Source organism: Guillardia theta, assembly GCF_000315625.1.
Source record: "Guillardia theta CCMP2712 unplaced genomic scaffold GUITHscaffold_77, whole genome shotgun sequence".
Taxonomy (NCBI): domain Eukaryota; class Cryptophyceae; order Pyrenomonadales; family Geminigeraceae; genus Guillardia; species Guillardia theta.
Window position 1 is genome coordinate 301,114 of NW_005434597.1, and position 22,908 is coordinate 324,021.

General features: G+C 55.8%; 7 protein-coding genes across 7 annotated transcripts in view; 3 read left to right on the forward strand and 4 right to left on the reverse strand.

The window, feature by feature from the left end:
• GUITHDRAFT_158436 (hypothetical protein) overlaps positions 1 to 1,616 on the forward strand; it is a gene marked incomplete at both ends in the record, with an annotated part of 4,319 nt that extends 2,703 nt beyond the window's left edge. Inside the window, 4 exons of the mRNA XM_005826177.1 lie at positions 178 to 291; positions 467 to 585; positions 1,052 to 1,195; positions 1,451 to 1,616. Of these exons, the coding sequence (XP_005826234.1) occupies positions 178 to 291; positions 467 to 585; positions 1,052 to 1,195; positions 1,451 to 1,616 (543 nt within the window). The remainder of the gene's footprint in view (positions 1 to 177; positions 292 to 466; positions 586 to 1,051; positions 1,196 to 1,450) is intronic.
• GUITHDRAFT_160025 (hypothetical protein) lies at positions 1,615 to 4,628 on the reverse strand (the record flags this gene model as incomplete). The annotated part of the gene is made up of 17 exons (XM_005826178.1): positions 1,615 to 1,754; positions 1,929 to 1,984; positions 2,167 to 2,186; positions 2,245 to 2,300; positions 2,462 to 2,511; positions 2,559 to 2,613; positions 2,668 to 2,724; positions 2,772 to 2,837; positions 2,942 to 3,019; positions 3,094 to 3,150; positions 3,439 to 3,525; positions 3,572 to 3,646; positions 3,700 to 3,738; positions 3,796 to 3,825; positions 3,877 to 3,949; positions 4,005 to 4,075; positions 4,569 to 4,628. 17 exons carry the CDS (start codon positions 4,626 to 4,628, stop codon positions 1,728 to 1,730), a joined length of 957 nt encoding a protein of 318 aa, XP_005826235.1. The 3' UTR covers positions 1,615 to 1,727.
• Positions 4,629 to 5,375: 747 nt separating this feature from the next.
• GUITHDRAFT_154498 (hypothetical protein) lies at positions 5,376 to 6,359 on the reverse strand. Its single transcript, XM_005826179.1, has 5 exons — positions 6,200 to 6,359; positions 5,789 to 6,149; positions 5,655 to 5,739; positions 5,535 to 5,611; positions 5,376 to 5,454 (listed from the first exon to the last, which is right to left on the reverse strand). Exons 1-5 carry the CDS (start codon positions 6,207 to 6,209, stop codon positions 5,400 to 5,402), a joined length of 588 nt encoding a protein of 195 aa, XP_005826236.1. The 5' UTR covers positions 6,210 to 6,359; the 3' UTR covers positions 5,376 to 5,399.
• Positions 6,360 to 6,543: 184 nt separating this feature from the next.
• Positions 6,544 to 7,404, reverse strand: GUITHDRAFT_154499 (hypothetical protein; the record flags this gene model as incomplete). The annotated part of the gene is made up of 2 exons (XM_005826180.1): positions 6,672 to 7,404; positions 6,544 to 6,621 (listed from the first exon to the last, which is right to left on the reverse strand). Coding segments are annotated over exons 1-2 (608 nt in total), but the record flags the coding sequence as incomplete, so codon positions are not given.
• Positions 7,405 to 7,727: 323 nt separating this feature from the next.
• GUITHDRAFT_143661 (hypothetical protein) lies at positions 7,728 to 9,220 on the reverse strand (the record flags this gene model as incomplete). Its single annotated transcript, XM_005826181.1, has 7 exons — positions 7,728 to 7,871; positions 7,931 to 8,014; positions 8,075 to 8,138; positions 8,301 to 8,404; positions 8,470 to 8,539; positions 8,592 to 8,708; positions 8,766 to 9,220. The coding sequence occupies 7 exons, from the start codon at positions 9,218 to 9,220 to the stop codon at positions 7,728 to 7,730; spliced, it is 1,038 nt and encodes a 345-aa protein (XP_005826238.1).
• Positions 9,221 to 11,262: 2,042 nt separating this feature from the next.
• GUITHDRAFT_57949 (hypothetical protein) lies at positions 11,263 to 12,503 on the forward strand (the record flags this gene model as incomplete). Its single annotated transcript, XM_005826182.1, has 4 exons — positions 11,263 to 11,702; positions 11,811 to 11,861; positions 11,983 to 12,188; positions 12,313 to 12,503. Coding segments are annotated over 4 exons (888 nt in total), but the record flags the coding sequence as incomplete, so codon positions are not given.
• An 8,051-nt stretch (positions 12,504 to 20,554) lies between these two features.
• GUITHDRAFT_143664 (hypothetical protein) lies at positions 20,555 to 22,110 on the forward strand (the record flags this gene model as incomplete). The annotated part of the gene is made up of 8 exons (XM_005826183.1): positions 20,555 to 21,045; positions 21,106 to 21,280; positions 21,345 to 21,418; positions 21,466 to 21,528; positions 21,580 to 21,646; positions 21,698 to 21,781; positions 21,847 to 21,931; positions 22,001 to 22,110. 8 exons carry the CDS (start codon positions 20,555 to 20,557, stop codon positions 22,108 to 22,110), a joined length of 1,149 nt encoding a protein of 382 aa, XP_005826240.1.
• Between the last annotated feature and the right edge of the window lie 798 nt (positions 22,111 to 22,908).

A 22,908-nucleotide genomic window follows, 5' to 3' on the forward strand; every position in this document is an offset into this window, starting at 1 on the left:
TGAGACCATCAGGATTTCCATAAAAACGATAAAACTATGAGACCGACCGCTTTGAAGAAATAGGAATAAACTTCGGTGTGGCAGACAGTTAGAGGTGCCGTTAGTTGAGGTGGCGGAGGAGGAGGAGGAGAACGGAAAAGAAGTGAAGAGTGGACTTGGGCTTATCAAGGCGCGCAGGTTCTGGACGACGGGAGGCTGACGGACGGCAAGGGCAAGGTTGTCGACTTTGCAAACACCATCATCATCATGACCTCCAACATTGGATCTCAACATCTCGCGGAAGAAGGATCGGTACCGCCTGCACCTCTTCGTTGACCTCGCCTCCCCTCCCTCCTCCTCCACTTCGTGTAGCTCCTCCTCCTCCCCCATCGCCTTCCTTCGCGTCCTCCCCGGGTCCGCAGCCTCCTACTCACCCTCGTTGTCCCTCTTTCTCCTCCTCTTCCTCCTGATTCTCATTGGTTCCAAGGTGGACGAGAAATGCCGGCAGCTAGTCATGCGAGAGTTGAAGTCCTTTCTCCGCCCGGAGTTTCTCAACAGAATCGACGACGTCGTGATCTTCAAACGGCTGGGCATCTCACAGCTCCGGTGAGGAGGAGGAGACGAGGGACAGGAAGGGCAATGGGAAGGAGGATGGGGGACAGAGAGAAGACGAGGGCGAGGACGAGGATGCGGACAGGAAGTGAAGGTAGAGAGAAGGATGAAGGACACTAGGAACAAAGGGGAAGAAGAGGAGAGAAGGAGACGAGGATGAAGAGAGAGGAGGAGAGGAGGATGAAGAGAGAGGAGGAGAGGAGGATGAAGAGAGAGGAGGAGAGGAGGATGAAGAGAGAGGAGGAGAGGAGGATGAAGAGAGAGGAGGAGAGGAGGATGAAGAGAGAGGAGGAGAGGAGGATGAAGAGAGAGGAGGAGAGGAGGATGAAGAGAGAAGAGGAGAGGAGGATGAAGAGAGAGGAGGAGAGGAGGATGAAGAGAGAGGAGGAGGAGAGGAGGAGAGGAGGAGAGGAGGAGAGGAGGAGAGTGCTGGGAGGGTAGAGGGTCTGACTGGGAGCAGGGAGGTGGCAAGGAAGCTGGTGCGTGAGATGGCTGAGCCGCTAAAGGAGGAGCACAAGCTCGAGCTCTCCTGCTCAGACGCGGCGCTGGACCTCATCGTCTCCCAGGCCTACGACCCGGCGTATGGCGCACGGCCGATCCGAAGGTGAGGGGAGCGGAGCGGAGAGGAGAAGGGAGGGGAGGGGAGCAGAAAGGAGGACAGGACAGGACAGGGGAAGCGAGGGAAGGAGAGTGGAGAGAAGGGGAGGGGAGGATAGGCAAGAGCATGAGGCAGGAAGCGGAGAGGGAGGATGTTGAAGTACATGTGAGGACGGGGGCACGGGACAAGGAAGAATATGGAGGAAGGAGCGAAGGAGACGAGGGGGCAAGAGGCGGAGGAGGAGGTGACGCAAGCTTGCAGGTATCTCTACAAGATCGTGGGGACGCAGCTCGCGTACCACATGGTGGAGCAGAAGGAGCTGCATGGATCGACGGTGACGATCGACGAAGAGGGGGGTCAGCTCAAGATTCACTTCGAGAAGCCCGAGGACGAACAGATGTCAGCGGCTGACGACGGGGGAGCTTAACTTCATCGCGTTTGTAATCTGAGAATGAATATCGACGAGCAGCAAAAGACAGAACTTGCTCTATCCCGCCTCCTCCTTGGAGGAGGAGAGGGAGGGGGAGGAGAAGGAGTTTCACATCCTGCACTTGTCGTAGTTCTCCTGCCAACCATGAATGTTCAAACTACTGGAGCAAGGAGAGGAGCAGGAGCGGGAGCGGGAGCAGGAGCAGGAGCAGGAGCAGGAGCAGGAGCAGGAGCAGGAGCAGGAGCAGGAGCAGGAGCAGGAGCAGGAGCAGGAGCAGGAGGGAAGGAGGAGCAGGACTGTGGACGGCACCTGGAACCAGTCCGTGCTAATCTTCATGGCATCCTTGAAGGGAGTAAAGTGGAAGTCTGTCAGCAGAAAGTCAGAAAGAAACCTCCTGCGCCTGCCCTCGTCTCTGCCTCTGCTCCTGCCCCTGCTTCTCCTCCTGTCTCCCAGTCTTACCCACGGTTCCCTCCCTCCCTGCTTCCCTGCCTCTGGTCTTTCCCTTCTTCCTCTTTCACAAGACCTCTCACTGTCTCCTTGCACTTACCAGGACGCAGCCCACGGAGCCTGGGAAAGAAAAGAGATGAGATGAGATGAGAGGAGTGGAAACGACGAGTCTCCTCACCTGCTGTTGCTGACTGTTTTCTTCTCCTGTCCATCCGCTTTCGATGTATCATATTTCTGTGATGAAATCGGATCAGAGCAAACTCAACGTCCTCTCGTCTGCTCTGCTCTGCTCTGCTCTTCTGAGTTCTTCTCTTCCCTCCTCTTCCCTTCCCTTCTCTCCTCTGGCCTTCCTGTCCTCGCCGGCTGTCCCCATCTCTCATAATTTCATGACTTACAAGTCTGTCGAGAGGAAAGTCCATGCACTCTGCAACTGTCTTCGCTAGCTCTGGAGGCAGACATCAGACTGTCAGGGTCCTCGCAACTTTCAAGCACCTGAGATCGTGATCTCCTCGTTCTCGTCCGGACACAGCATCAGGGAGTCTTTCCCCTGCCAGGTCTTGTCATGCTCCAAGTCCCCCTCCCTCCTCTCGCCTCCTCTCACAGTGTACGTCAGAGTCGCCCAGATCACGAGGTCAGCGAGGTCGCGAGAGAAGATGAACTAGGGGACAGTAAGTCAAGAGCACGAGGAACGTCGAGGTCGTGTACCTGACGGAGAGGCTTCCCTGTTCCCCAGATGATCAAGTCCTCTCCTCGTTGCTTCGCAAGGTAACACTGCGATCCCTTCCATCAGTCGACCCTCCTCCACACGCCATCTCTCCTTCCTACGGCATCGCTCCCGCCTGGCATGTCTGTCTCCCCCTCCTCCTTTCCCTCACCTTGTGCATGAGGCCTGGCGCAACATGACCATCCTCGATGCTGTAGTTATCATGCGGCCCGAACACGTTCGTTGGGATCTTCAAATGGGCAAGTGAGCCAGAAGGGGAGCAGGAGGGGAGACACAGGAGATGAGAACGGAAAGTTTCATCACCACGGTAAGATAGCTGCGGTCATACTGCTCGTTGTATGCGCGACTGAGCACTTCAAGCTGTGAGTGCAAAGTCAGAGGTGAAGAAAATAGCAGGAGCAGGAGAGAGGAAAAGAGAGATAAAGAAAGGAAGCTAGGAGAAGCTGAAGGGTTGGCACGACGATAAGATCCGGTTGGTATCGAGCAGAGGTAGAGCAGAGACGAGAAGGACTGAAGGAAATAAGAAGGGGAGGGCACAGAAGGAAGTTTAGGGAGACAGAGAGTGAGCAGTAGAAGTGGAGTACGAGAAGGACGGGAATGGACAGCAAGGGAACGAGGGGGCCGAAGAGCAGGAAACAATCAACACACCATGCGCTTGGCATATGCGTATCCTTCGTTGGAGGGATGAGGAGGCCCGTCGTGAAGCTGATCTTCTGTGATCGGGTACTTGGGGATCTATAGGAAGGGGATGAGAAGAAGACTGTTGCAGGGGGGGAAAGACCTTATCGGGGAAGACGCAAGTGGAAGTCATGCTAACGCATCGATCGACTCCACACTCGTGAGCGCATTGAAGGACCTGAGGAGGAGAGTCAGGCCGACAAGTCGAGCTCCGTCACTGCGAGCACGGACATTCTGATTGATCATGATATTCTCCGTCATCATCTCAACCTGCAACCGTTGACATCACAGAAGCCGGAACGTGCATGGGCTAGTGCTGGTGGTGACCTTAGAGCGCATGTTCTTGAACAATCCTCCCTGCATTGAGGAACTTTAGCGCCGGAGATGCGCATCAGGACAGCATCTCACCACTCTAGCTGCGAGATGGATGACATGTGTGGGTTTGTGTTTCATAAACGCCGTCCTCGTCTGTTCGAGATTCCTGGATCGCGTTTCAGTCGTGAGCAGAGAAACGAGACAAGATATCAGAGCTTTACCGTAGATCTGCATCCTTAGAGGACAGAAAGATAAACTTGGCACCGTTGGTTGATGGGTGATTGTGCTCCACCTAGCGAAAAAATGCTCGTAAATCAAACCATCACGAAATGGTTCTCTCTGCTCCCACTCAACTGCTGACCACATCTGCGAGGATGGAGCCGAACGACTTCCACTTCTTCCTCTACACTATCTCTGCAACGTCTCCTCCACAGATCTCCCAATCCTTCCCCTCTCCCCTCCAACCACCCCCGTTCCACTTGTTCGGAGTGCTTCATCGCGTTGGGCTTTATCTCAGCTGTTTCTACTCCGATCAGGATTATTTCATCAAGAGCGCATTCGTCTTTCGTCTCCATCACTGTCTCCTGCATTTTCAGAATCCGCTCTTGTCGGCCCTTCAACTCAGAACCTTGCTTCTCTCAGCCCCTCTCTCCCTCTGTCCCGCACTGCGGCGTCTGTTGATCATATTATCTATTCTCTCCCTGCATGAACACATCTCCTCTCCTCTCCTTCTCCTCTCCTCCTCGCCCTCCTCCTCCTTGACATCATCGTCCATGATGGTTTACCTGCCATTCGATCGCCTTCCCCACCAGCCCGCTTCCTCCTGTTACCAGCACCACCGCCATTGCACACCCCGAATACCCTACCCCACCCTACATGATGTCCTGGAACACCCCACCCTCCAGTGCACCTACCCTGCCCTACCATTGTCTACCCTACCCTACTAGCAAAACCTTTGATAGCCACCCCATCCCCACAAAACCAAAAGTCTGAACCCTAACCCTCCCATTTCTCTTTCAGTACCCTACCATAGTCCATGAAGTACCCACCACCCACCATATCAATCTCCATCCACCCACCATTATTCAGCATCAACACCTTTACCCACCCCTACGTACCCCACCCACTTCAGCTAATTCCCACTACCCCTTCAAATACAGAATCCACCCTTGCCCACCTCCCAACCCCCCCACTGCTGAGGATTTTGGTGGCCTACTACCCCCTACACGTGCCCGCCCATGAACCCCCTTGATTCACCCATTCAACAACTTGGACGCAGGGGTGGGGTACTCCAAGCTCTGGCCGCAGTACAGTCAGTGGCTCTGAGTAAGTTGACCCGGTCCGACGGCGTCCGACCGGGCCCGGCGGAGGGCCGGCCCGGGGGGCCCGACTGGGCCCGGAACTTGCCGCAGTGCAACGCCGGGCACTCAGTGCACCGTGCTGGGTGCCCGCAGCAGGGACAGGCTCCGGGCCGGGCCGGAACCGTGAGCGGCACCGGGCGGTGACTCCCCGGCGGCCCGGCGGCGGCCCCGGCGGGACCGTACACGGTCCGGACTTGCCAGAACCTTCACAACTTGAAGTGACTCCCGACTCGCAGTTCACATCTTTACTCACTACTATGACACTTTCAAGGTGGCTATCTCCGTCTCCGCTTCCTCATGAGCAACAACCCTGCGGCATGGCGTAAGTTTCCCCGGCAGCAAACTTTCCGACGCCGGGTGCACAATAAGATAAAGAACTAGTGAAATAACCTCGCGAGTTGTCCTCGCGCCCTGACAGCTTTCCGCGAGCCGAGTACGATGAACCCGTCAGGGACGAGGTAGACAGTCTGCCAGGAGGTGAGAAGCCGCAGGGCAACGATAGGAGCTGACCAGGCCCTTCTGGTTCTTCAGGACGACTGTTGTGAACTTGTCACCTCGGCCGTCCGCCTCGCTGAAGTCGACCAAGAACGACCACCTGGCGAGTCAAGCTAAGACATGAGGCAGCGTGGGGCGCGAGCGTTCACCCTTGCAAGGACGAGTGAAACTGCGGGCCTGCTGACCGCTTCGATTTCCTCGAGCCCAGCTCACTCCACTCCACTCCTTCCCCCTTGCCAAAGAGCCGCCAGGTTCTCACCGTCCCAGCCTCGTCTCTCGACAGCCTCTCGATCACATGGGGGAGGTGCCAGGAGGTCGCGTTGAAAGATCCCTCGTTGTTCACCCTCTGCACGTGGGCCGTGTTGGTGGAGTCCAGCTCATGATCCCAAGTTTGACAAGTCGTCTGGAAGTGAAACCCCCCCTGGTCAGCCGTGACAACTTCCAGGAACATGCTCCTGTCGGATAGGAATAAGATCAGCACTCTCTTTCCTAGAGTCGCTCCAGCCTCTCCTGTGCCCAGAGCAGTCATGTGAAGCTACCATTTGCGCATGGCGACTTACCTACGGCCATGAAGTACCTCCAGTGAAGATCCTTCGGAACAGCCTTCGCTCCTTGCTGCGAGTTGGAAGGACGATGGTGGGCGTTTTGGTGTGCTTCCACTCCCAGAAGTGGAGGGGAGATGACTTTGCTGCCCTCTCCAGTCCCTTCTCCCACGTATACCTTCCGCGCTAGTCAACCATGGGGGACGAAGAGCTTTCAAACTCACCTGAACTACATCTTGAGGGCAGTAGATAGTGACCCCGAACCTCCATGGAGCTGAGGATGGGATACCCTCGGTATGAGGGAGCTCGCATGACCCAAGCAGCCTCCACTTCCCCTCGAGGTGCTTGTACATACTGACCTCCCTTCTAGGAACGTCCAGTACGAGCTTGACCACGTCCCCTACGTCAAACCCGTGATGCTTGATGAAATGCGCATGGATCTGACAGGGCTGCGTCAGCAAGGATGGGAGCAAGAGATGATGTGGCTGACGTTGTGAAGGATGCTCGCACGTTCTCGGGGATCATTGACATGCATGTCGGCAAGGTCCAGGTCCGTCAGGTTGTAGAGCTTCCTGCCATCAATCCCCAGGCGGCGGAATGTCGCGATCAAACTCTTCATCCCCCAGCGGGCCAGGAGCTCTTCGACATCCTTCTCACTGTATTGGTAGAGTTGGTGTAGCTGCTGCACATTCACGTATTGCGTGTTGGGGTAGAAGGGATATCGTTTCTCTCTCCCTCTTGATCGGGCCCCCTCCACCCACCGGACATACGCCATGCCCCTGCCCCATCCCACGCCAGCGTTGCGCTCACCAAAGGCTGTGGCGAGCACAGACGTACAACCATCCTGCACTGTCCCGACAAAAATCCCTCCCTTGTTGTCCGTCGAACCTCCCATAATCCGGAAGATTGCATGGCCAACAGTTGCATCGAAGGATTTCCTTGACAAGACACTGCACAGCTGAGCTTGAAACTTGCTTTCCGCCAAGCTTACTTCAACCCAGCCAGAGCCCAGCTCGCGCAGAGAGAGGAAGGGATGCCTTCGCTTGTTGTCGAGGCTGGCCATCCATACATATCAGGCTCGAAGCACATCGAGAGCCAAGGTTGAGGAAGAGTAGTGAAGGAGAAGAGACGGAGGAACTCTTCTCGATGGTCCAGATATGCACGTCAAGGTCTCATCGCGGTCAGAGCTGCATGTCAACTACCCCTACTGTCGCTCCCCTCCCCCCTCCCAACCCAAGTGATAGATAACGGCCGTCAACAGGGCCAACTTGCTATCATTGGGCAAAGGGCCTGGCCGGCCCGCCGGCCGCCGGGAAACCACCGTGGCACCGGGCAGCCTGCTAGTTCACTCAAAGTTAAAAGTTTACAAGGGGAGTCACTCAAGGTTAGGCCTGCCAGGCTACTATGGTATTGCTCAAACACTGACTCGGAGTACGGTAAGGTGCAACTTGAATCAGTAGTACGAGGGATCTCTTTATTCACGTTCAAGTTTACTTCAGTTCAATCACAATGAACGTGCTTCAGTTGGCTCTACTAACTTACTAAGTTAAACCTGAGGCTGAGTGTCAGGCTGGGCCTTCATCTCGAAGGCAGCGGGAGCCTGACCGGCCGAAGGTTTCTTCATCATCAGAATCACGGCACAGATCACCGCGACGAAGAAGCAAAGGGAAGCGAAGAGAGTGATGGTGATCTGGACCCGTCAAGACTCAGTCGGAGGAGGGGGGCGGACAGGGAGCAGGAGGGACATACCTGTGTCTGCAGCTGGATGTTGTCCTTGACCATGTCATAGGTCTTCTCGTACCCCATCATGTCAGGGGTATACTGTAACTTCCACTGCGATGAAAAAAAGTCAAGAGGCAAGGCATGCAAGGCCTACCAAGGAGCAACAAGTACCTTGCCATTCACACACACGCGCGGCCTTCCGGTCCCGGTACAAGTCTTGTCTCCATGTTTACAACTGAGAGCCATGATCAGGTGCTGGGATGAAGGTAGAGGACAGTATCACTCGTAACACTCGTTGTCTTCGCAATGACCCATCCAGTCAATCACACTGGTGGTGAAGGAGAAACTGCGAACCATCATACGTTCAGAGAAGTGCAATGATCAAGTCGAAACATACCCGCCTTTGGACATCGTGCTTTCATACTCCGTTTCTAGTTTGTCAATTTCCGTGCCCGCTGCTTTACACCCTCCAGCATCATCCACAAATTTGCTCTTTACGCCCTGAGATCACAACGTCAGGGTATGATGTACATCCTATCAACATTGAATTGTTGCTGAGTGAGTACCGGAAAGCAGAATGTAGCCGTTTTGTAACTGTTTCCTGTCACATAAGATTCTGTTGCACATTTCTGGCCACTGCATTGATCGAATCATGATATATATCGACACAAGCATTGCGCACGCTTACTCGTAATTTAAGCATTTCACGGTCTCGGATTGTTGAAATGCATTGCTTTCAAAGTTGCCGCAGAATCGATTCTTGTTGCTCTCATGAAACCTGAACTGTGACTCATACGATACTTTGCTGAAAGCACATGGTAAGTCAGATTGACAGCAGACATCATTCAGTGGAAAGTCTCACTCGTAGACTGAGGTGATGACGTCGTTCCTGATAGTAGTCGATGGCACGCAAAAGTCGTAGTCCTTTGACAGCTCTCGCTTCTTGCAGACGCTTCTGATTTTGTAATTCTTCATCACGTCATAGTACGTCGAAATCTTGTTGGAGAATTCCTCTTTGTAAGCAGCAGCAGTTGTTTTGATTGCGCTTTCCACCATATATAGAGAGAAATCGTTTGCACAATACTCATTCAAGTCACAGTCACAGTCTGAGTTGCACTGCACGCACACACCCGAGTACGTGGTTCCCTTGACAGCAGAGCTGGTAGTGGTCATGCCTGAGTCGTTCCAGATGATCTTGCAGTAGGGGTAGCTCTTATCTGTGCAATCAGCTTGTTTGCTGCATGCGGTGTAGGTATACTCGGCAGAGACGCTGACGAGGAGGAGGGAGAGGAGGAGAGGTATCATTCCCGCGCGCATGGTCGCCGGCGTGCCTCCACAACACGTTCACCAGCCCCGCTCTCCTTTTCCTCGGAAATCCTCCCGGTTGAAAGGGGGTGGGTGGCTGTGGGTGCTTGTCATGTTGTGTACTGGGGAGGGGAGGGTGGGGCTAGGGAGAAGTGGGGGTGGTAATAGTAGAAAGGAGGGGTGGAGATGTTTAGTTAACTGCGCTAAAGGGGTCGTAACAATGCCACACCCCTTGACATGGTCCCTTGCCACTCCCGGGGGTCCGTCTGTTGCCCACGGTGCAATACAATAGGACCAGGTCCAATACCACGCTACACTTTAGGTCCTAGTATCCTATTGTGAGAGCCTCGCGCCATGATTCAAACACTCAAACTGACTTCAACGGTCGTAACAAACCGTTAAGCATCAACTGTGAACGGCCACCAGTGCCACCTCACTCCCAGTCCGATCCGACAGCACCCCGTTCTGGCACTGCATGAGGGGGGGTGGATGGGGGTAGGGGTTGGATATGACCAGTCACACTGATGGAGGCAGATACACCTGACAACTTTCAACTTTTAACGTTCACGGTTGTTTTCCCCCTACCCTTGCTTTTACTGGCAATCCCCGCCCCATAACGGCCCCGTCCGATCCTAGGACCCACTGCCATTTGTCCTAGTACTGTGCGGTACTAGTGACCATCGGACTGGTCGGGGACCGCTATAGTACCGTACCGCGTACCGCGCCGCGTGAGTCAGTACCGTAGCCCGTGCGGGTAGTGGCCAGGCAGTACCGGTGGTCACAGTGCTGTTCTTTTACTCAAAGTGAAGTTAAAAAATCAGTACGTTCTACCGTCGTACTACAACTCGGACTCTCCTGATTGTCAGGCTCGTACTGATTTTTAACTTAACTTTGAGTAAAGGACTTCCCGGCGACTCTGCTCCGACTGACCTGATTGTCGGACGGCGGTCACGGGCCTCGTACCGTACTGCTCTTTAACTTAACTTTCAATGATTACCGGCGCCGGACGGCCCGGCTCAGCGCAAGTTGCCAAGTTCGCCGCGCCGAGCCTCGGACTCCCCGGAGTCCGGGCCTCAGTTCACGGTTCATCGGACCGTCCGGGATCGGACCGGGAGTTGCCAGTGCCATCCGATCGGAGAGTTACTAGTTAGTAGCTTTTTGAGGGCAGTACTCAAAACGACTCGACAGCTACTAGTATTCAATAAATGCCTTTCTTTTTATTGAGATAATGATCTGAGGGGGGCTGGGTTTCGTTAGATGTTGACTGCGCCTGTACGATACAAAAGTTGTTTGTTGGAACAAACAAAGGGGACGCGGAGGAGAGCGGAGAGCAGAGCAGAGCAGAGCAGAGCAGAGCAGAGCAGAGCAGAGCAGAGCAGAGCAGAGCAGAGCAGAGCAGAAGCTGAAGAGAAAAGGGGAGAAGACTTCCGGTATGCATGCAGATAGTGGCAAAGGGGGTATGATACGGGAATGCAGAAGTGCAAAGAGGAGGGAGGTTATTGTGGTTGAAGGAGGACAGTTGTAGTGAAGGGAGCAAGAAGATGCAGGTGCTGGGTGATGTATGGCGTACCATCTTCTCCTCCGATCTGCGTGGAGAGTATGTATCGTCAGCCCCTGCATCTGTGCATGGTAGTCCTTCCATCGCCTCCCCTGACAAGGCGCCTCCTCTTTCTTGGAACAACTCGCTACATGAAATGATGTCTACGGTGATCCCGCTGTCACCCCCGTACTGTGACGCGCGGGAAGTCGAGGAGGGGAGATCTCGATCGAGGGAGAGACTGTTGAAGCCGGCAAGGCTGACATGCGCGATCTGTGGAGGATTCTTGAAAGGAGGAAACATCCCCGTGTTCGACGTCTGCACCAGCTGCTCCTTGAATGCTTCCCATCGGCATTCCACACAAGTCTCACCCCCTCTGACGGAGAGGAGGAGCAGACCTCCCAGCACGTCGGTGGCTCCGCGTTTCTGGCGTGCGACAGGGCCAGTCTCGGAGTGTATCCGAGCTTGTCTTGCAGGGCACGGCTACACTGCTGGCAGCAGCGCGCAGGAGTGGCTGGTGGCCTGGGGGTCGTCCCTGTCCTCCGAGGAGATCAGCAGGTTGAAGCCGAGTCAGAAGCACAATCACCTGCCAGGATGGGACTCCCTAAACAACAAAGCAACGCTCGGGGAGGTGGCTCGGACCCACAGCTCGAGGGGGTCGAGCCTGGCGGACAACGTTCCGCTGACGTTCGTTCTTCCCCAGCACGCAGACGAGCTGCTAGCTCACCACAGGAGAGGAGGAGGGCCGTACATCGTGAAGCCCGTGGGAGGGACCCGGGGGAAGGGGATCAGACTGATGACGGAAGTATCCGACGCGTTCTTGAAGGAGAGGAGGAGGCTGGTGGTACAGCAGTACATCATGAACCCTCACCTGCTGCAGGGCAGGAAGTATGACCTGAGACTGTACGTGGCTGTGACGAGCTCTGATCCCCTCCGCTTGTACATCCACGAGCAAGGGTGAGTGAAAGGAGGCAGGAGGAATGCAGGAGGGAGGGAGGAGGGAGGAGGGAGGAGGGAGGAGGGAGGAGGGAAGGGAGCGAGTTGAAGTCGATTCTTCAATGGCAGGTATGGGAGATTCTGCAGTGAGGAATATGATCTCTCGAGGCCCCAGGATCTGTTCAGGTCTGTTCCCAGTCTGTCCTCTTGCTCTCCTCCTATCCTTTTGCTCTCTTCCTCCCATCTTCTTGCTTTTTCCCTCCCTTCCCATTCCTGTCTCGCCTTGACGGGGCTCTGTCAGGCACATAACCAACTCCAACTTTCAAAAGTTTCACGAGCTCTACGCGCTCAGCGGCTCCAGCTCGAGGACGCGACCTGCGGGGAACAAGTGGCACATTGATATCATCAGGAGGGAGTGGGAGAGGGAAGGGAACCGAGGGGTGTGGGAGCGAATCAAGACAGCCATCACCAAAGTTTTCATCATGTTCAAGGTTCTGCTCAAATTCTGTCCTCCTCCTCCTCCTTCTCCTCCTCCTCATCTTCTTCCTCCTCCTCCACCTTCCCTCCTCTCTCCCTGCTCCCTCCCCGTTACCGCTGACTGGCTTTCTCCTCTAGGAGGAAGCGATCTCAGCCAGCAGGGGCGTCGCCGCATCGCAGTCCAGCTGCTTCAGCCTCTTCGGGATCGACGTGTTGCTCGACGACCAGCTGAAGCCATGGCTGCTTGAGCTCAACAGCCTCCCGTCCACGGGGACAAGCTCTCCTCTCGACATTGAAGTCAAGACCTCTGTCATCAATGACCTCCTCCACCTCCTCGGCCTGGTTGACCTCCTCGTCCTCGTCCTCGTCCTCGTCCTCGTCCTCGTCCTCTTGTCCACTTGGCTCTCGTCCTCGCCGTTTTTGACTGACCCTGTACAGAGCCAGGAAGATCCCGAGCATGTCAAGCTTCAGGTCTGCCGCCTGCTCTCCAGCAAGTTGGACAGCAAGTGGACAAAGGAGGTGGGCAGCAAACGATCGCCTCCTCTTCCTCCTCCCCCAACCCCCGAGGTGATCAGAAGGAGGCTTGTCAGAGGAGGATGGAAGCAGGTCAACCCAAGAGAGATCGAGGTCGTCCAGGAGTACGAGGAGGAGATGGCGAGAAGGAGGGGCTGGTGAGCTGATCGCTTCCCTCCTCCCTTCCCTCCACCCCTTCTTCCTCCTCCTCTGCCTCCATACCGTTCCTTACTCCTCTCTCAGGATCTGCTGCTTCCCGTCGCACAGGATGGGCCAGTACGCCATAGACTTGGGAAGGCCTGGAGGAGATGCCGTCCTGGCAGCCTACGTGGCAGGAGCCGCACGAGGATGAGGAGGAGGCGAGTAAACAGGGCCAGTAAGTCCTCAGCTGCTCTCCAGGACCTCGTCCATCCACTCGTCCTCCCACGAGTCTGTCGGCAAGAAGTCTTCCTCCTCCGGAACCTCTTCGAAGTGCAGCTCCTGCTCCCTCCGCTGCTTCAGCTCCTGCTCCCTCCGCTGCTTCAGCTCCTGCTCTCTTCTACTGATCGGGTTGGGTTTGACCTGCAAGGAACGTCAGGTGTCCCTGGGGCTCCTCTCCTCCTCCTCACCTGAGACTCCCGCGCTTCTTCGGGTCGCTTTCTCGAAGACGACGAGACGCTGCGAGTCTTTCCCCTCGTCCCACGAGCAGGAGCAAGAGATGGGGCAGGAGCAGGGGCAGGGGCAGGGGCAGGAGCAGCTTCCTGCTCCTGGCTTCTCATCTTCTTTCCGTCCCTGTCGCCCCGCAGTTTGAGGGGAGTTGCTGCTGCTTCAGCTGCTCTGAGCTTTCTCGTCTCCTCCTTGTCTGCCTTGCCCTCTGCCTCCTCTCGCTCTTTCACCTCCTCCCTCGCTCCTCTCCGGCTCTCCGGCGCTGCCGCCGCCCTCTCATGATCCTCCGGCGCAGCCGAGTCGAAAATGTGCGTCGTGTGCGAGACGTCAGCTGCATCTTCCGGCATGCTCTGGTAAAGCCCAGCTTCCTGCTCCACCTGCTCGACCTGCCTGTCCTCCTCGTCTTGTCTCGCCTGCTCCTCCTGTCTGGCCTGCTCCTCTTGCTTTGCCTTCTCCTCATTATTCGCCTGCCCCTCTGGTTTTTCTGGCTCCTCCTGCTCCATCACCTTCGCCTCCTGGTAGATTTCTTCGCAGATGGATGAGAAGACGTTGTCATGCTGCAGCGCCTCGCATGAGGCCTCCATGGAGAGGCGAGAGAAGATCGACTCGCGCTGCTCCCTGTTCCCCTCCACGCTCTCCATGCCCTGCTGCACCGTCGTGCTCAGCTCGTCGTTCAGGATGAACGACTGCAGCGACCCTGTCTGCGCGTCGTCCAGCGAGGAGACGTTGAAGTTCGCGGGCTCGAGAGCTTGGGCCGCAGCTGGGGGCCGAAGCCTCGGGGTCGAGAAGTTGACATCGCCATCAACGCTCTCAGCTGTCATTGTCAGCTCAACTTCCTCGTCCTTTTCCTTCTCCCCCAGCTCGATCTCTCGCAGATCGGCTGCTTCCCCGCAAACTCTCCCCGCAGCACCAGCTTCTCCCCTCACTTTGCCCTCGTCACCCTCGAACTCCGTCCGGTGCGCTGCCCCTCCCACCTTCTCTGCTTCCTCGAGGTTCCAACTCACATCTCTCAGCTCGACACTCCCCTCAGCTCCTTGCATCTCGTCATCTCCCAGCTGCAGCTTGTCAAACTCCAGCTGAGGAGCCTCTACCCTCAGCTTCATTCTCGCCTCTTCTGGTTGTACCTCGTCGTGTCTCAGTTCATCTCTCAGCTGGACTCGACCATCTCTCAGCTGCAGCTTTTCATTGTAATTCTCGTCTTTCAGCTGCAGCTTGTCATCTCGAGCCGCAAAGAAGTTGTCTGTGTCAGCCGAGCTGGCCATCAGCCCGGCGGAGGCTTCGTGCTGCCATTGTGAGGTCGACTCGAATCGGTTGGTGGGCACCTCGTCTGTAGTAGCTACCATGGTGTCTCTCCAGCTCGACCTCTCCTGCCTCTCCATGGCCGAAAAGCTCAGCAACTCTCCAGCTGGATAGTGAGCTGCTCCCTCCTGGGCTCCCTTCCGCCAACTCCCCTCGTCATCTTCCAGCCACCCATCTGTCCTCCTCCACCTGAGACCCTCGTCTCCGTCCAGCTCCAAGTGGCTTCGCAGCTGCTCCTCATCTGCTGGGCGTGACCGCAGCAGGGGGGAGGAACCGCCTCCCTCTTCTTCCCTCGTCCCTTCCCTCAGCTCCTTTTCCCACAGCTCATACGAAGATGTATGCGCCAGGTCCCCTGGCTGCGTTTCCTCCCTCGCAGCATCCTTCTCGCCCATCGACGCCCTCTCCCCTCCCTCCTCCTTCTGCTCCTCCCCATCCTTCTGCTCCACCTCCTCCAGCTTCTCCTCCTCCTTGTAGCTCATCTCCTTCTTTCTTCCATCCAGCCCCTCACATCCAGTCGCCTCCCCACCCCCCTCTTCACTACCATCATGCTTCATCCCCAAACTCTGCTCCGCCTCCTTCCCCAGCTCAGTCTCACCAGCATCGTCCTCCGCAGCTTTCTTTCCTCCCATCACAGATCGATCTTCCCCTTCGGACACCATCTTCGTTGCGTCCTCCTCCTTGTCTTCCTCCTGCTGCTGCCTGACCTCTCCCTCTCCCTCTGCTTCTCTTCCCTCCTTGCAAGAGTCTGGCTCTCCTGCTGTTGCATCGCCGCCAGCCCCTTCCCTCCCTCCTCCTCCCTCCTCTTCGATCTTCTCAGCTGATATCGAAAATCCTCCCGCTTCTTCTGCCGGGTGTTCACTCAGATCCACCCCCGCCTCTCGTCCCCCTTCCTCCTGCTCTTGCTCCTGCTCCTTTTTCGCTGTCATTTGTTCTGCCTCCCCTCCACCGTCGACTTCCCTTCCCTCCGTATCCTCTTTCCCGTGCTCTGCTCTGGTCCCCTCCGTCAGCCCACTGTCCACTTCACCCACTCCTGACCCCTCCAGTTCCCGAGCTGCTCCTCCGTCCTTCCAACCTTCGTCGTTGCGAGCGCTTTCACTCGAAGAAGCTTCTCCTCCATCCTCTTCCTGGTCCTCTTCCTGGTCCTCTCCCTGGTCCTCGTCCTCGTCCTCGTCCTCGTCCTTCTCGCTTCCTTGCACCGAATCGCTGCTTTCCGTTTGCTGATCTCGAACCGAGTCAATGTCTTCCTCATCCTTCTCGCTCTCCTTGCTCTCCTCCTCGCTGCTTTCTCTGGAAGATTCAGAATCCTCCATATCCTCCTCTGAAACCCCCGATGGCTCTTCTTGGCCCAGAGATTCCTCCTCCTCCTTCTCTTCCACAGATTCACCCCCCTTGCTAGACGTCCAGGCCGACTCCTCCTCGTCCACCTCCTCGTCCTCCTCTTCCTCCTGTTGTGAGCTCTTGTTCACCTCCTGTGACTCCTTCACGGATTCATCCTCCTTGCTAGACGTCCAGGCCGACTCCTCCTCGTCCTCCTCCTCGTCCTCCTCTTGTGGGCTCTCCTGTGAGTCTTTCACGGATTCATCCTCCTTACTAGATGTCCAGGCCGACTCCTCCTCGTCCTCGTCGTCCTCGTCCTCGTCCTCGTCCTCCTCGTCCTCGTCCTCCTCTTGTGGGCTCTCCTGTGAGTCTTTCACGGATTCATCCTCCTTGCTCGACGTCCGGGCCGAATCATTCTCCTGCTCCTCCTCCCGCTCTTCTTGAGCTTGCAGCGCTTCTCCAATCTCCTCTGCTCTGTCTTCTTCTCGATGACCAGCGTCTTCTTCAGTCCTCATCTCTTGCTCCTTGTCTTCACTCGCAACTTCTAATACCTTGATTGACTCCGACACTTTCTCCTCCTCACGCTCCGCTTCCTTCTCTTCCTCCTGCACCGCCACCATCTCCTCCTTCTCCTCGGTCTTGTCTTCCTCTTCCCGGCCTTCCTCCCCAATCAGAGCATTTTCCTGCTGCTGTTGCTCAATTTCTTCCGTTCCTCCATCCTCTGCCACTTCGTCGACATGTACAGTCTCCATTCCACCTCCTCCGCTGACATCCGACGCTCCTGCTGACTGCTGACTAACCACCTGCTCCTCTTCCTCCTCCTCCTCTTTCCCGCTCCCGGTCTCCTCCTTCCCTTCCATAGAGCTCATAGCCACCTCCTCCTCCTCCTCCTCAGTGCTGCTCCTGGTCTGAGCATCGTTAACTTCCTTGTCTTCCGTCACTCGCTCTTGTTCCAATGCCATCGAAGACTCTACCTCCCCGTATGATATCTGCTCCTCCTCCTCCTCCTCCTCCTCCTCCTCCTCGCCTTGAGTCGATCTCACCGCGTTGCTCGAGGTCCTGGCAGACTCCCCCCCCTCGCTGATCCCCCCTCCTTCCGCTTCTACCGTCGGAGATGCAGACTTTTCCATGGAATCATCAGCCTCCTCCTCGACTTGCTCCCCCTCCCCCACTTCCTTCGCCGCCGCCTCCTGCTCTTCCACTGCCTCATCCTGCTCTGGGGAGCCATCAAAAAGCCCTCCTTCCTCCGTCTCTTCTCGACTGCTCTCGGTCTTGACCTCGCCAACCCTACTTGATTCAGCCCCACTCTCCTCAAAACCAGCTGGCTCCTGCTCCTGCTCCTCCTGCTCCGTCTCCTGCTCCTGCTCCTGCTCCGTCTCCTGCTCCTGCTCCTGCTCCTGCTCCTGCTCCTGTTCCGTCTCCTGCTCCTGCTCCTGCTCCTCTTGCTCCGTCTCCTGCTCATTTTCGTGCTCCTTCTCTGTATGCGCCGCGTGCTCACTCATCTCCTCTGGCGCTGATCCGAAATCTTCTTTTGAAATCGAACCGGATGGCTCCTGCTGCTGCTCCTTCGCCCTCTGTTGCCCTTGCTCCTGCTCCCGGTCCTCCATGCATTCTTGCTGCCTCTCTTCGCTCCATTCAGAAGTAGCAACCTCCTCCGCCTTCGTCTCTCTCAGCAGAGGCGCAAAGGCTCCCGTCCCTCCTCCCTCCTCCCCTGCCTCACCAGCACTTCTCTCCCAATTGCATGCCCTACGGCTCTGAGAGTTCCAAGTGACAACTGAAGGCTTTGCAGTGAATCGGCTGAACAGCTGATGCCGATTCATCTGCCGTACCATCTCATATATCGCGACCTTCCTGTCACAAGCCAGTTTCATCTCATCCTCGGCCCTCTTCAACTCCTCCTGCTTCTCCACCAGCCGCTGTTTCGACTTGAGCTTCCTCGACATGGCAGCGTGATATGCCGACAAGGTGCCGCCTCCTTCCAGCGCCTTGCTCGGGATGGAATCCATCACCGTCATCGCCTCCTCTGCTGACCTTGCGTGCATAAGAGCAGCAAGGTAACTTGAGTTCTTCAGCGTCAGCCCCATCCGATCGGCTTCCCCTAGCGTCTCCAGCATTTCATCAACAGCATTCACCGAGGTCAGAAACAGGATCGTGGAATCGAAGAGCTCGCGCGACTTGTGCTGTTGGCAAACTTTTCTGTGGACATTCATCACTTGTTGGAGCGAGTGTCGATCTCCGTGCTTGACCAGGAAGAACCACTTCAAGACTGCAGGACAGAGAGCATCGACTTGTTCTGCAGCTGTAAACACGTCGTCGGCCACATTCTGGTGCACCTCAAGTTTCCTCACACACAGGAACGCTGTTTCCATCAGCGAAGAGAAGAACTGTTCGTCAGGAGGAGACGAAAGAAGTGCTGGGAGCTTGAGCAGCACGCCCATCAAGTCCGCCATGTCGAAATCGAACTCAACCCCACAACCAGGAGCCTCGCGCATGTACTCCGACAGAGCTCTGTTAAAGCATGTCAACGCCGTTGTTGTGAAGCTTGCCTCCCCTTTTCCAACAATCTCCAGCACTTGTCGCAAGACACGGCTGAACTTTCCTGACGGGTTTCCGTGTAAGATTGTCCTGCTCAACGTTTTCACCATTTCGATCACAGCCTCGCGCGATCTCGCGCCAACAGCCGTCAACCTCTGAATCATCTTGCAAGCCTTGCTCGCGTTAAATTTCACATCCAGAGTATTCTTGCAGACTGACATCGTTGTGCTCAAAAGGCACCTCCACGTCAACTCGGATACTTGAACTTGATCTGCAGCCCCCAGAACAAGTCCCGTCAGCCATTCCACATCTTCTTCTGAAGCCTCGAAATTTCTTGTGACGTACTTCCAGTCATGATTGCCAATCTGACAATCAAAGCTCCCATGGCAGAAGGCAAGAGCAGTGACATCTAAAACTTCACTTCTTCGCAAGCTCGTGCGCTCCCAGAAATCCTGGGTGCAGTCCCTGATCGCATTCCACCATTTCCGGCGGCATGTTTCATCGGCCATCGAAGACCTTTCATTCATGCTGAGCAAGGCCTTTGATACCAACGCCTGATACGCCAGAAGCTTCAACTCATCCCCCAGCTCCTCGCTGATCGACTTTGACAGCTCACAGACAATCTCTGCTGCCTCTGGATCCCGGTCCCACGAGCTCGCGTTATTCGCTGCAAGTTCTTGAATCTTTCCCAATGTCCTCTGAAACGTGTTGCATGCAAGCTCGTCAACGTTCCACTTCTCCCTGAACTTCATCATCCTCGACATGGATGTCAGCAGACTGATCAAATCTCCCCGGCATCTCACTCCCCTCAGATGGTGGATAAGCTCTCCTGCGCTCTCTAAGTTCACAGTCTTTGTCTTCCTGTACAAGACAATCTCCATCGTCGAACAAGAGCTCATCTTGCTGGGTTCTCGCAGAGCCATGCTCTGCGATTCTTCCAACCCCTCCTCCTCATCACTCGCTGCTTCCCTTTCGTCCCTGAGTATCTTCAATTTGACCACCTGTCTCGTCTCATCTAGAAGGAGCGCCTGGAGAGACCAAACTTCAAACATCATCGTCATCTCAGGCACATGTTCTGACCTTCACGCCCTCAGAGCCAAGTTGCCATGCCGGCACATGCTCCACATGTAGGACCCTGTCCTGGGGTCGTATTGGCTCGAGCGCGATGAACCCTAGCTTGTCAACATCGAAACGCGCGACGGAGAGAGACCATCCATGGCCTGGAAGCCATGCTTCATGGAGGACGACGGGCTCCTCGATCAGATCTTGTCTTCGTCCCTCGACATTCCTGCAAGCCACAACCGTCACAAGAGGATCCGAGGTCAGAAGGAGGAGCACAAACCGGACAGGAGAAGAGTAAGGAGGAGGCGACTCTCTGCTTCTCAGCATGTCTTGTCGCAACTTCTGCTCTCCTCCGTTCAACGCCGCGTCCACCATCAGCACCCCCAGCAGCCATCCCATCACCCTTCCCCTCCGCCCCCACGCCATTCCGGCCGCCCCTCCCCACATCCCCGCTCTTTCCCTTCCGAGGCTACGGATTCCCAGACGGATTCCTGTACGCCGATTCACTTTGTGACGGATGGCAAGAGTCTCAGGGCCGATGTGACGGATTCTGCTGCGGAACTTGTCAAAGAGTCTCAGTGCTCAGTGACGGATTCCAGTCAGTTCTGCTGGGGCTCGGAAGGACTGTCCTGGCTGCCATCATTGCGGGGCGGGGTTCACAGTGCATTCCGGTACGCCGCCGCTGCTCAATCTTACTTCCGACTCTCACAGTATTAAGAGTCGGCCGCGGCCGACCGCGGCGGCGGCGGCCCGGCCGGGCGCCCGGGCCCGGGCGCCGGGCCGGTGCGGCCCGGCAGTGTGCGGCCCTGAGCCTCAGTGCGAGCCTCCTCGACTCTCCTGATTGTCCTCGTACTGATTTTTAACTTAACTTTGAGTAATGGGATGGGAAGCAGCGGAAACATCACGACGAGCAAAGGGGACAGCAGTCATCGTAGTGCTGACCATTAATGGTACAGTACCGGTACTTCATAGCCCATTTGGAAGGGGCTGGGTGGGGGGTGGGGGACCAATCGGCAAGACGAAAAATGATGCAGGGAGCAAGCATTGTACGAACTCCTCTCTCCCTCCCCCTCCTCCTCCTCCTCTCGCTTCTCCTCCTAGCGGGACCCGTTGCAGCTGACGATCACACGTACAAGCAGTGCAACGTTCAGGCTGATTGTGATGACAAGGACTACCCAATCTGCATGCCGCTCTGGAACGACGAAGGCATGGCGACATTGGACACGAAGGTGGTGGATAACATCTACATCGGCGTGTGCGTGCAGTGCCGAACCGACTGTGACTGCGATACGGATGAATACTGTGCCAACGACTTCACTCTCAATAAGTTCTCGTCCGCCCTGAACGCGCTGGACAGATACACTGAGCAGCAGAGAGCTCTTGTAGGCGCCCACTACAGTCAATATCAATCGCTCAAGATACGCAGCGTCTGTAAGAAAAGAGATCTGCCAGACGAGTACGACTTCTGCAACACCAGGCAGGACATCGTGTCGGATACTGTTTCCAAGAGCTACGAGTGAGTTGCTATGAGTTGCAATCAGACGATACGATTTGTTTGAGCCTGATTGCTGTGCAGCTCCGGGCATTTGTATTCCACTGGCTACATTCACGTGAAGAACAAGAATCGGTTCTGCGGCCGCATTGAGGAGAACGCTTTCCTGGTTACAGATGAGATTCAATGTGTGGGAACGGGGTGCGGGGGAAACCTTTTGGTTGGCAAGCTCATCAACACCCCAGCTATCTGTATTCCCGTGAGTTTTTGCTCCACAGCTCTCCTGTCCTGTGTGCCGATGTTGTGAAGCAATCCATGTGTAGACGGTATACGTCTCAGGGACCAAAGTCATCAATGGCACTTGTCAAGCGGAGCAAATGTCCATCACAGGCGGGGGGTATTTGTACCTGCTCTCGTACCTGATCTGAGCTGCTGTATCGACAGGTTCAACTTCAAGACGAGTGTGGTCGACTGGGAGGGATACTGCAAAGACAACAGCTGTAAAGAGTAAGACCTGATTACTTGAAATCCCAGCTAGGCTCAAAGAGCTTCTGTCAGTTGTCGACACGGAGATACTATGTGCACTGAAGTGTATCAACAAGCACGTGTTTGCATCAACGGAAAAGTACGTGACGGAGAGGGGACAAGCAGTCTGGGATGATTGACTTCCTTTCAGTGGAAACTCCGATACTCTGCCACCATGATCGGGTATGAAAGGAGCTATGACATGGTCAGCGAGAACATCCAGCTGCAAACTCAGGTACTCCGAGTGAAGCGCGAGATGCCGCTGTAACATCTCACCCACTGAGCGGCTGACTCTCACAGATCACCATTGCTTTGTTCACGTCTCTCTGCTTCGTTGTGGCGGTGGTCTGTGCAGTCCTCTTGACCGTCAGAAGACCTGCCGCCAGTCAGACGGCATCACACGTCAAATCTGCCGCCCCCGTTGCTTCCCCTGAGGCTGCTGCTCCTCCTCCAGGCTCCATCTCTCTCAACGTGCCCAGGCCAGAGGACGAGGGCTACTTTCACAACACAGTTAGGGCTGTAGAACTTGGAGCGGAAGGAGTAGGAGGGGCTGGTCAGGCGTAGGCCTTCAAAGCTGACTTTGTGCCGCTAGTGCAACAGACTGTGAGAACAAGAGCGAGAGACTGTGACTGAGCAAATCCAGCAGCTTGCCAATTGAACGTCTTAGACTTGCAGTGCCGGGAACGGTACACAACTTACAAGTGCAGGTCAATTAAGATATGATGAATAAGCTGAATAAAGAATCAGATTCACACGTCGAACGGTCCCCATGATGAGTCAGATATGAGTCCGATTCCGAAGCGGCTGGCGGCTGCCAGTGGTGGCGGCGACCCGGGCCGGGCATTGGCCCGTGCGGCCCGCCGGTGGCTCGCGCCTAGCAGTGACGGGCCGGTCGGTACTGTAACGGCGCCGGCCCGGCCCGGTCACCAGTAGCCTCGGTGACCGTGGTACGGTGCTTGTCCGAGTCATTCTGTCAGTTATCGAGTCAAAAACGTAACGGAAGATCTATTTTCGCGGGGACAAAAATGTTTGCTCAAAGCGGCTGGTGCGCTCATGAGAGTAAGCTGGAAGGAAAGGAAAGGAGCAGCGTAGAGGAAGGAGCCTGTGCAACCTTCAACCTTGATTCGAAGCTTGAGCTCGGTAGGAGGGAGACAAAAGGAGACACCGAGAGGGGGTGGATCGTGACAGTGTAACGATAGAGGAACAAGCGAGGAAAAGCTATGATGACGAGTGCTAGGATACGAAGGAGACGAAGAGATAAAGAAGGTGATGAGAGATGCAGGGGCGGAGGGATTGAGGGTCTGGGTTGAGAAAGAACAACTTGTTGCATGTGTGTACACCTTTGAGCTATGGAACAATCTG